Source organism: Mobula birostris, chromosome 7, assembly GCF_030028105.1.
Source record: "Mobula birostris isolate sMobBir1 chromosome 7, sMobBir1.hap1, whole genome shotgun sequence".
In the NCBI taxonomy this organism is placed as follows: Eukaryota; Metazoa; Chordata; class Chondrichthyes; order Myliobatiformes; family Myliobatidae; genus Mobula; species Mobula birostris.
In genome coordinates, this window is record NC_092376.1 from 114,799,821 (window position 1) to 114,811,674 (window position 11,854).

The window sequence follows — 11,854 nt, forward strand, 5'->3', positions numbered from 1 at the left end:
CAGAAGGGGCCATGAGAAGGCCTTGATGGACAGGATTAAGGAAAACCCCAAGGCATTCTACAAGTATGTGAAGAGCAAGAGGATGAGCCGTGTGAGAATAGGACCAATCAGGTGCGATAGTGGAAATGTGTGCATGGAGTCAGAGGAGGTAGCAGAGGTACTTAATGAATACTTTGCTTCAGTATTCACCAGGGAAAAAGACCTTGGCAATTGTGGGGGTGACTTACAGTGGACTGAAATGCTTGAGTATATTGATTAAGAAAGAGGATGTGCTGGAGCTTTTGAAAAGCATTAAGTTAGATAAGTCACCGGGACTAGATGAGATATACCCCAGGCTACTGTGGGAAGCGAGGGAGGAGATTGCTGAGCCTCTGGCGATCATCTTTGCATCATCAGTAGGGACGGGGGAAGTATTAGAGGATTGGAGGGTTGCAAATGTTGTTCCCTCGTTCAAGAAAGGGAGTAGAGATTACCCAGGAAGTTATAGAATAGTGAGTCTGACTTCAGTGATGGGCAAGGCTTAGAAAAGGTTCAGGGTGCAGAAAATTATGATGGGCTTAGGTAAAACAGCTAGGAGGGACACATTGCCCTTATCAGTGAGTTAAAAAGTGGAGAGTGTAGGTTTAAATTAATAGGTAGTTGGATTGAAGGAGAGAAGCTTGGATACTCAGGGAGGGTGATTGTGATGCAAATTATTCCCTGAAAAAGTGGTACAGGCTTTGAACTACAGTGAACCCTTATGACTTGCAGGTAGCTCAACGTGTCAGAGCTCTCACCCTTAGATGCCTAGTCAGTTCATGCTGGGGAGTCATCACTCCTGTCAGGCTGTTTAGACTAGCATCCCTTATCCCTGCCCCCCTTCCCTCTACTGTCGATGTATTATCATCATTATATATTGGGAAAAGGCAGAAACGTGATGTTTGGAGGCATAATAAGTCAATGTTGAATGGGAGAGCAGACCCAATGGGGTGAATGGCCTTATTCTGCTCCTCTAGCTTATGGCTTATACTGGAGTGCTGTGGCTATGTGGAAAAATGCATAATAAGAGTTAAAGCTCTGACATGTTGCCTGCAAAATACATGCATAGATTGTCGGGTCATGTCCTGTAAATGGAAGCAATGTCTTGTGAAAATGCTATCACTCTGTTACCCAAAATCACAAACCTGTATAATCAATAGCTGTACCTCAAAACTATTATTCGCAATCATGTAATGAGTCAGATTAATTTCATTGATGTTAAAGCTTTATATCAAAACTTCGCAACAAAATCATTAGTAGTATATTCCACAGCTACGCCTGATAACCAATTCACCGTGACCGTGAAGAAGACTGCCGTTTCTACCAGATGCAATCTTCAAGGAAAGTACACGTTGTTCGTTGAGGAGGACAGCCTGATCTTGAAAGATCCTGTGACTAAGGAAGTTATGTATAAGTGGCCTTACCAACTTCTGCGGAGATATGGAACAGATAAGGTGACGTTCTTTTGCATTTTTATCTTCATTTTACCATGTGTTATATTCTTGCCCTGTTCTGTTTATAAACAAATTGCAAGGGCTTTGCTGAAATAAAATGTGCCCAGATCAGTGCCATCAGCCAGTTCCAATTGAAGTCAATTTGATTACATAGTTTGAGATTCATTCTGCATCAGTGCGGAGGACAGAGTAATAGATATGAATGGTGTAAAAAACGTAGTGCTGCAAAGTGGTCACTTTGTAGTGGATAATATTGTCCATGGTTTTAACGTCTGGACTATTTCAGAATGAGCTGGAGGTAACTCATCATAGTACTCTTATATCCAGGCCATTTTAACACCAGATGTGATTTATATCATCCTGCACTGTCTGCTGGAAGTGGCATGTTTGGTGTTGGAACACGAATTGGGGAGCCATGTTGGGAGTTTTAGGTTTTTGGATCATTATGGATGTTAGATCTCTACCTGTTGGGTTTCACTTTCTGATCATCGTCCATTGACAGGTGAGGAGTAGTTATCTTATTGACTTTCCAGAGAATAATGCACTTCCTTACCACGTGCACTTTTGTTTTGCCTGTATCTCCCAAATCAAGTCTTGCTGTGGCTGCATCAGTGATGGGCTCTGTGTGACTGAGGACGGATCTTAATCTCTGCACGGAAATATACAGCACCAGGAGCAGACTCTTGTGGTCCTACTCATTCATACCAGCCAAGATGCTTATCTGCACTGATTCCACTTGCCCGCATGAGGCCTGAATCCCCCTACACCTTTCCTATCCAAGGACCTATTCAAACATTATTTCGACATTGTCATTATATCCGCCTCCACCACCTGCTGCAGCAGTTTATTCCAGATATTCACCTCCTTCTATGTAAAAGAACTTACCCCTCAGCTCTCCTTTAAAGTTACCCTCTCATATATTCTCTGGTTCAAAATTCACCTGCTCGGGGAAAAAGATTTTGACTGTCTATCTTGCATATGCCCCTGTTAATTGTAGAAACTTTTATAAGGCTATCCCTGAGTCTCTCACATTCCAGTGAGAAAGCATCCTGTCCATCCAATCCTTTTCTGTAACATCAGCCTACATTCTAGGCAACATCTTTATGAACCACTTCTGCATTCTGGTGCTAAAACATCCTTTCTGTAGGATGGTGAATGTACACAATAAGCAACACATAAAATGCTGGAGGAACTCAGCATCCATGGAAACTAAACAGCTGTGTCCCTTCTTCGGGACTGAGAAGGAAGGGGGAAGACGCCAGAATGAAAGGCGAGGGGGGAGGGGAGGGAGGCTAGCTGGAAGGTGATAGGTGAAGCCAGGTGGGTGGGAAAAGTGAAAGGCTGGAGAAGAAGTATCTGATAGGAGAGGAGAGTGGACCAAACGAGAAAAGGAAGGAGGAGGGGACCTGGGGGAAGTGATAGATAGGTGAGAAGAGGTAAAAGGCCAGAGAAGGGAATAGAGGGAGATGGTGGGGGTGGGGGGGGGGGATATTTTTTTACCGCAAGGGGAAATTGATATTCATGTCATCAGGATGGCGGCCACCCAGACTGAATATAAGGTCTTGCTCCTCCACCCTGAGGGTAGCCTCATCTTGGCACAGGAGGAGGCCACAGAATGACATGTTGGAATGGGAATGGGAATCGGAATTTAAATGTTTGGCTACCGGGAAGTTCTACTTTTGGTGGATGGAGTAGAGGTGCCCGATGAATCGGTCTCCCAACTTACGACAGGTCTCACCATTGTAGAGGAGGTAAAGGCAGGTTTAGTGGTGGAATACATTTGGAGATGGCAGACACCGCAGAGGATGATGTTGGATGTTGAGGCTGGTGGGGTGGTAGGTAAGGACAAGAGGGACTCTATTACTGTTAAGATGGTGGAAAAATTGAGTGAGTGCAGAGGAGATGTGGGTGAGGGCAGCACCAATAGGCGAGGGAGGGAACCCCTGTTCTTTGAAGAAGGAGGACATCCTTGATGTCCTGGAATGGAAAACCATGTCCTGGGAACAGATGCAGTGGAGGCAAAGAGACTGAGAAAAGGGAATAGTATTTTTACTGCAAATAGGCTGGGAAGAGGTATAGTTGAGGTATAGGAGATAGCATGGGAAGAGATATAGTCAAGATTTAGGAGATAGGGTGGGAAGAGGTATAGTCCAGTGTGGTCTAACCATAGATTTGTACAACTGCATCATGACGTCTTAACCCTTATATTTGATACCATCATTGGAAAAGGTTTCAAGCCAAATAAGGCCAGTTTGGCCTCCTTTCTTGTGTTTCATTGTAAGCTGGTCACAATCTATTAGTGAATGCTTACTAGTGTTTCAGTGCACAGTAAGTACTCTGACATCAAATGGACAACCACTTCCATTTTTACAAGCTTGCATAATGTGCCATTTCGTATCATCCCAAGTTACCTTGTGCTGACCTCAGCTGGTGTGTGGAGGTAGTCTACCCAATGCTGCACAGTCTAAACTGTAAAGCAGATGCCTCTTCTCAACTGCATCAAAACCCTGCATTCCAAATGCTAGAGATAACTTCCCAGTCCCTATCTGAGGGTTCCCATCCATCTTGTTGTTTACCTTAATTGTGAGGGAGTGTAACATTCATAAGTGCACACTGGCAATCTCCCAATTTCTATGGAGGCTTTTGTATGCTTTATGGGACACCTTACTCCTCATTCTGCACTACATTGTTTCCATTCGCCTACCACGGCTTTTTGTCTTGTGGAGCCTACATTCAAGTTGGAGGACCAACATCTTATATTCCATCTGGGTAGCCTCCAACATGATGGCATAAACACCGATTTCTCGAACTTCCAGTAATTGCTCCCCACTCCCCTTCATTATTCCCCATTCCTATTTTCCTCTCTCACCTCATCTCCTTTCCTATCTATCACCTCCCTCTGGTGCTCCTCCCCTCTCCCTTTCTCCCATGGCCTTCTGTCCTCTTCCATCAGATTTCCCCTTCTCCAGTCCTTTATCTCTTTCACCAATCAACTTCCCAGCTCTTTACTTCACCCTCACCCTCTCCCGGTTTCATCCCTCACCCACACCTTCTTACATTGACTTCTCATCTCTTTTTTCCAAATCTGATGAAGGGTCTCAGCCTGAATTGTCGACTGTTTACTGTCTTCTATAGATGATGCCTGGTCTGCTGCATTCCTCCAGCACTTTCTATGCATTACTTCTCTACAACAAGCTTTTTCTCTTCTGATGTTCCTCTAGAACCTCTACAGATGATACTGAGACTCCCTAGGTATAGAGATTACTTGGTAGCTTTGTCTGTGACAATTTTACTGAATAATTAGTGTGGCATGGCACCTTGTACATTCTAAATATTGTCATAGTGTAACTGAGGATTAAACCTATCTGCTAATATCTTACTATGGCTTGCCCTAGTCCCCAGTTTCTGATGAAATGAAATCCCTAGACCCTTAACTTCTTTTAGAGCCAAGCTGGTGAACTACTTACAAGCCTGTATTGGATAAGCACAGGATATGGCATTTGATATAAGTAAGGCTTCAGTAACAGTGATCCGGAATCAGGATAACAAGCAATTTTGATTTGACATGGTTTTAAGTTCAAAGTTGCCTCCTTTTTTAGTTTGCTGAAAGTGGGGACAACACATGCATTTGGATTTGTTACACACGATAGACCTAAAATGTGATGTATATTTCGATAACATAATATAAACCAGATAAACTAGTACCTCTTCCTAGAGATGCTGCCTGGCCTGCTGCGTTCACCAGCAACTTTGATGTGTGTTGGTTATATAAACTAGATGTAGTTTTGTGAAGTTCTATAATGTGCCAAAGTCTGACACAGATCTTCTTTTATGCAGGAATCATTCATGTTTGAGGCAGGCAGAAGATGTGATTCAGGAGAAGGGGTTTTTTTATTCAACGCAAAGGAAGTTGGAAAAATTTACCACAAGGTTGATACAGTTGTTAAAACAATAGAATCAAACAAAGAACATCAGTCAATGAAATCCAACTCTGAGACTTCCACAGAATCTGTCGGAAAACAATTAAATACAGCAAGTTTCTCTCAAGATGTGTTCATCCAAACATCTCAAGGTGGAAGTGGGCATGTATTGAAGATTGATCAAGAGACTGAAAAAGGTTCCAAAACATCCAAGAGTAAATCAAATCAAGAATGGAAAGGCAGTAGCTCAGCCTGTGGAGTTGAGTTAAATGTGGAGATGGGTGGGAAAAGCAAAGGTATTTCTACAGAAGAAAGAGAACAAGTAGTTTATGCCACTGTTAATCATTCTAAAGGTAGATCAAAGAAAGAGAACATGGAAAACATAACAGTTGATCCTATGGAATACAAAGAAGTTGAGAAAGATCATGATTCTGAAACAAGTCCAATCTATGAGAATATTTCTGAGAGAAGCTTCTCATTTTCCTTCAAGATGGAATCACCTTTCCGCAAAGACATAGAAGAGCCAATTTACCAAGATTCAGGGGAGAATATCGAAGATCAGAATGAAGCTTCTGACGCAGATTACGTAAACGTTGCAACTGAATGGAGTCAGCAAGTTACGGGAGATGACCAGAAAAATGGTCTAGCCAGTCAGAAAATTGATGTGTGCACAACAGTTGATCAAAAGAAGACTAAGGAAAGAGGGGCTTCCCCAAACTATGAAATCTCAAAGCTCACCAAAGAAAAGTTTCCTCCTGGCTTCCATGAGATGCTATCTGGCCTATATGCTGTAGAATTGAGTAAAACACGAGAAGGCAAGGTAGAGAGTGGTGGAAAATATGACAGCAACAGGGGAAGAAAAGGACAAAAGATTGTGAAGTGAAGGGTGGACATGATACTCAAGAGTGAAGTAATCTCCAAAGTATCCTTGAAGTTACTTGGGCATTAAACATCTGTAATATTCAAAATATTTTCTATTAAACTACAATTAAGGTTTATAACAGACCCAAAATAGAACTGGGCTTATTTCTTTATGTTTAGAACTGTATAATTGTTAACAACAGACTATTAATCTAAGCCACTGTAAATGAACTGGGTTCATGTCAATCAAAGAAGACTTCCCTTTCACACAAATAATTTTGGCTTATCAGACAGAAGACACTCAGTGTAATTTTGTAAACTGGTACATATATCCTTCTGGTCATCAAAATTATCTGAAACACTTTTGCTATTTGCCCTTTGTTTCTCCATGGTACAATCTTGGAGATGTTCTTCAGTGTGCGCAGAAGATCTGTCCAGTCACCTGAATTCCACCGTCAGCAGAATAATGATTTCCTGAAAGATACATATGACTTGCTCTTGGACTTTGAGGTTGGACCCCACATGGTATAATCAGCTATACTTTCAATGGATCTCCCTTCAGCCTGTAACATGATCAGATGAGAGGGAACTGTTGAAGGAGACCAATGAAAACCTCATAAGAGGAGACTAGCAATCGTATTCAAGATGAGCTTTCTGTGGTTGTGCGTCGTAAGCATGTTAATGGAGTGGTAGTCTCACCCTTGATGAGATCTGCTAATCTGATGAGTACCGTCACTGTCACTTAGCACTTAAGGAATTAGCCAGAGCCATCTACTCGTGTACTCCCCTCATCCTGGCAGGCATCATCACAGGAAAACTGTGCAATGTGAAAAAATATCAAATTACCAAATGTGAAGAACAAAACTTCCTCAAGCTTATTCTGTACAGGATATGCAATAAGTAGACCTTTTTCATCTATCTCTTACTAATTAAATTCTCAGAGGTACATATTCGATCCTTGGCCCATTCATTTCCCTGTCTCAGTGTCTGTTTCTATTATGGAATGAGGACGGTGTTGTTCTTAAGGACCAGGTTCTTACTAAGGTCCTAAAGCAGTGAGAGTGGTCTTAAGCTACATTTTAACACTAAATTACAATTATATCACTTATACTGTGCACATCAGAATATTTGTAAAGGGGATATGTTTCCTGGTGAGTTGCCTGCATTAAGTAAGATAGGGTAGTGTACTTACCTCATAGTTAGTAGGTCAAGGCTTCCAGCCTTACTCCAGGGGAGCAAATAAGCAGTCTTTATAAAAGAAAACAGAATATAATGAACAAACTGAACGAATTGCAACCCAGTTTTAACATTGGAGACAAACTGAGATATGGCTGTTGGCCAGAACTGGGAACTAAATACTTCTGATTATAGTGTCTATGGGAAGGGTGAAGAAAATAGTGCAGGGAAAGAAGTGTCTTTGTGCTGCAGGGTGATAGAATGAGAGGTAAGTAGGCTCAGAACAGTTAGAATTACTAATAGTATTTGAAAGTCTAGTGTGGATTGTACACTGCTCCTGATGGCAGAGAGAAAACAGAAGTACAGAAGTTATACAATGTGATAAAACCAGGTTATCACATCATTAGTGAACTTTAATTTACATGAAGGCATATTACCTTAAGCCTGAAAGTTATCCAATTTCTGGAACATGTTCAGTATATTATAGAACCATCAAGAAAATCGTCCATAAAATATAGATTTGAATAATGGGCAAAAACAGCCTAACATGCATGAACATCTGTCTCATAGTATTCACATCACAAGCAAATTTGGAAGATAAGAATGTGACAAAAGGCTTCTTAATTCTAACCTGGAAAAATGTGACCTCTGTCCGATGAGAGAGCATTCATGGTAAATTCTACAAATCTGCTTATGGGCAAAATCACAGAGGAACAGTTGGCGGGGTTCTGAAGCTGATTTAACATGATTTAGAACTAGTCCTAGGTAGAGAATTCTATTTGCCTTAAGAACCCAGTCATAGACAACTAAGCAGATAAATTATAACATCAGGGTAAATGAAAGAGCAAAATGAGGCAAAAATTAACATAGATTCTGATGCCTGTGAGTACAGCAAAAAAAAAGCCAAAATAAATAGTAAACATAAAGGGAGAATAAAAAGGAACTTGCAAGAGTTAGTACAATCCCCACAAAACTGTTCAATGAGACCATGAAACCATAAAATATAGGAGCAGAAGTAGGCCATTTGGCCCACCCATTCCCCTCTGAACCCCAATCTCCTTTCTTCTCCCCATATCCCTTCATATTCTGGCTAATCAAGAATCTATCAACCTCTGCCTTAAGTATACCTAATGGTTTGGCCTCCACAGTCACCTGTGGAAATGAATTCCACAGATTCATCACTCTCTGGCTAAAGGAATTCCAGCTCTCCTCCATTCTAAATGGACACCTCTCTATGATGAGGTTGTGTAATCTTGCTTTAGATTCCCCCTCCATAAGAAACATCCTCTCCACATCCACTCTAATGAGGCCTTTCAACATTCCCATGATCATCTCATATCCCTTTTGCCAACCAACTGTCCAGCTCTTGGCTCCATCCCTCCCCCTCCTGTCTTCTCCTATCATTTCCGATCTCCCCCTCCCCCTCCCACTTTCACATCTCTTACTAGCTCTTCTTTCAGTTAGTCCTGACGAAGGGTCTCAGCCCGAAACGTCGACTGTACCTCTTCCTATAGATGCTGCCTGGCCTGCTGCGTTCACCAGCAACTTTTATGTGTGTTGCTTGAAATTCCAGCATCTGCAGATTTCCTCGTGTTTGCCTTTCAACATTTGATAGGTTTCAATGCGATCCCCCCCCCCATCTTTCTTCTGAATTCCAGTGAGTACAGGACCAGAGACGTTAAATGCTCGTCATATGATTAGCCTTTCAATCCCAGAAATATTTTTGTGAAATTCCTTTGAACCCTCTCCAATGTCAGCACATCCTTTCTTAGATAAGGGGCCCAAAACTGCTCACAATACTCCAAACGAGGACTCAGCAGCTTGTTATAAAGCCTTAACATTACATCTTTGCTTTTATGTTCTAATCCTCTCGAAATGTATATTTGCCTTGCTCACCACCAATTCAATCTGAAAATTAACCTTTAGGGAATCCTGCTTGAGAACTCCCAAGTCCCTTTGCACCTCATATTTTGAATTTTCTCTCGATTTAAAGCTCAATAAAGAGGTCACAACTTTTCACCTTAAAGGATTAAAAAACAGGGGGAAAAATCATATGTCCAGAGTTTCTGAAAAAAAATGTTTCAAATGGTACAGATAGAATCATTAAAACTCTTAAAAATGAATTACTCAGAGTAGCCTAATGTGAGGTCATCCTCTGCAATTCTTTTTTCTAGTGGGATTGAATTACTTCGGGACTTTGATTAAAATATTAACCTTGCGACAGCTACGGATTTGCCTTTGATTCCGTTTTTTCCAGCAGCACTGACCAGAAGCCTATGGACAATATGGGTAAAACTGTGATGAGTTGTCATGAAACTCGTAATCTTCATTTGTTCCATGGAAGGTAAATTTCAGTCTCAATTGAATTTCGATCATAGCTCATAAAAGATAAAGGAATCAATGCTAATTTTTCATGTGCTGATGCCAGAAGTCTGGGTGACGTCATTTCACTCAATGATTTGTCCATTTACGAACCAAGCAAATCCTTTTCCTGCAGAAAATAAACAAGCCTCTTGTGTCTCAATTTCCTATTCACTCAGTCTCAAGTTATTCTACACCATTGCTTCTTCCAGATGTCCTATAGGAAATGAAACATTATTTACACCTGCTGAATCCCACCACACAGTGGCTCTACATAGGTCAGTCTAGTCATTACATTACACATTCTTCTGAAATATCTCCATCTCCATATCCTTTTCCATGTCCATTCTGCTAATTGGTATGTCATCTTATTCTCAATTCATCTCTCAAGGTTAAGATGACCAGCTTCCACTGTGTTCTAGTAAATCTTGTGGTGAGACCAAAGCAGGAACGGCATATTATTCAGAAATCTTCTGGGTCAGGAGGCCAGGGTGTTTGTGCACTACTTCTGCCACTTACACAGGGCCTCTATATATTCCTGATGCATGACGTGAGATTCTCAGTACCACTCCAAATGCTCCACCACTTTGAATGGTCATGGGCCATGGACTACCAAGAGTCAATGTTGATTTGCACTTTTTTGAGGAAGGTATGAGGGCCTTCACATATGTATTTTGATATGTATATACATAGGATGTGCATAATGTACAGTTTTGTTTTTAATTGATATTGCATAGTTATTTCATGCATATGATGTTTTCCCATTAATTTTCCATTCTTTTCATGGTTTCTTGATGAACAACTAGATGTGAGGAGTTTCCCCACAAGGAATGAGCAGCAGGAAAATAAGATTCAAAGAGCCGTAGGCATTATCTGTAACATAGCAACTCTCTTTTAATGAAAATGGTGAGCTTCAGGGATGTTGGTACCACAAAGGATTTGCCTATTATACACGGGATGATGTAATAGAAAATTCTCATGTTCCCTCTTGGAATCAGCAAACATCGTACGCTGGCCGCTAATCAAACAGTCTCATTACTAAATAGTAAAATATATAATTGTCTCATGAAAGCAAATGTTTCTTTGATTTGTAAGATCATTTAAAACTCACGTTATAACATTGATTTTCAATACTATATATTGTATGAAATTGTTGCTGATAAAATACTGTTGATGTTAATTAAAATACTTATCTCTTCCCAAAGTTGTATGAAGATTAGTGATGTTTTTGGATCTGAGTGCTCTGGTAATCTGTTCTTTAACAGTTTGAAAACAGAAAAGTAACCGCTGAAAATTAAATTCTTGTTTGTGCATATCTGTAATGTATGAGGGACAACAATTTCTCTGTTCCATGAGAGAAGAGTGACTGCATCTGGATGTTCATGCATCCATGTGAGCATTTAAAATAGAAACAAAATAGGAAGATCCCCTGGGCTTGATCCCCCATTCAATAAGGTTATGACCGATCTATAATCTCATCACCATCTTCTTAATTTAGTCCATGAATCCCTTTCTATCCACGTTCTCTCTCCATTTAGAACATATTCAGTGGCTGAGCCTCCAGTCATCTTTGGTGGGGAGTTCCAAAGATTCATTACGCTCTCCAGCTGAAGAAATTTCTCATTTCAGTCCCACATGCCCTTCTTCTGAGAATATGATGCCTGGTTCCAGACACCCCATCTGGGTGAATCATTTCTACTCCAATGCTGCATGTCCCTGTAGACAACTGCATGTTTCAATGAGACGGCTTGCTGTTCTTCTAAATTACAGAAAACATGTTATTTACAGAGTCTGCTTAATCGCTACTCACATGACCCAACCTGGCAAGCAATCTGGTGCACCTTAGCTGGACTCACTCTGTCACGGAGTTATCTCCTTCTTGGGTTGTAAGACCACAACTGAATATAATACTTCAGGTGTGAGCTCACCATGATCTCACATAATTATCATGGGATATCTTTATTTCTGTCCTCAAATCTGTTATATTTTGCATTGTAAAACATAAAACTAATCGGAAGCAAAAATACAGAGCTGGGAATGTGTGTCTTAGTTTTGTTTTTTCTT

General features: G+C 40.9%; 1 protein-coding gene across 1 annotated transcript in view; it reads left to right on the top strand.

The window, feature by feature from the left end:
• The window catches only part of LOC140200387 (uncharacterized), a 41,511-nt gene extending 30,526 nt beyond the window's left edge, over positions 1-10,985 (top strand). Inside the window, exons 4-5 of the mRNA XM_072263647.1 lie at positions 1,291-1,472; positions 5,310-10,985. Of these exons, the coding sequence (XP_072119748.1) occupies positions 1,291-1,472; positions 5,310-6,275 (1,148 nt within the window). The 3' untranslated portion in view covers positions 6,276-10,985. The remainder of the gene's footprint in view (positions 1-1,290; positions 1,473-5,309) is intronic.
• The last annotated feature ends 869 nt before the right edge of the window (positions 10,986-11,854 follow it).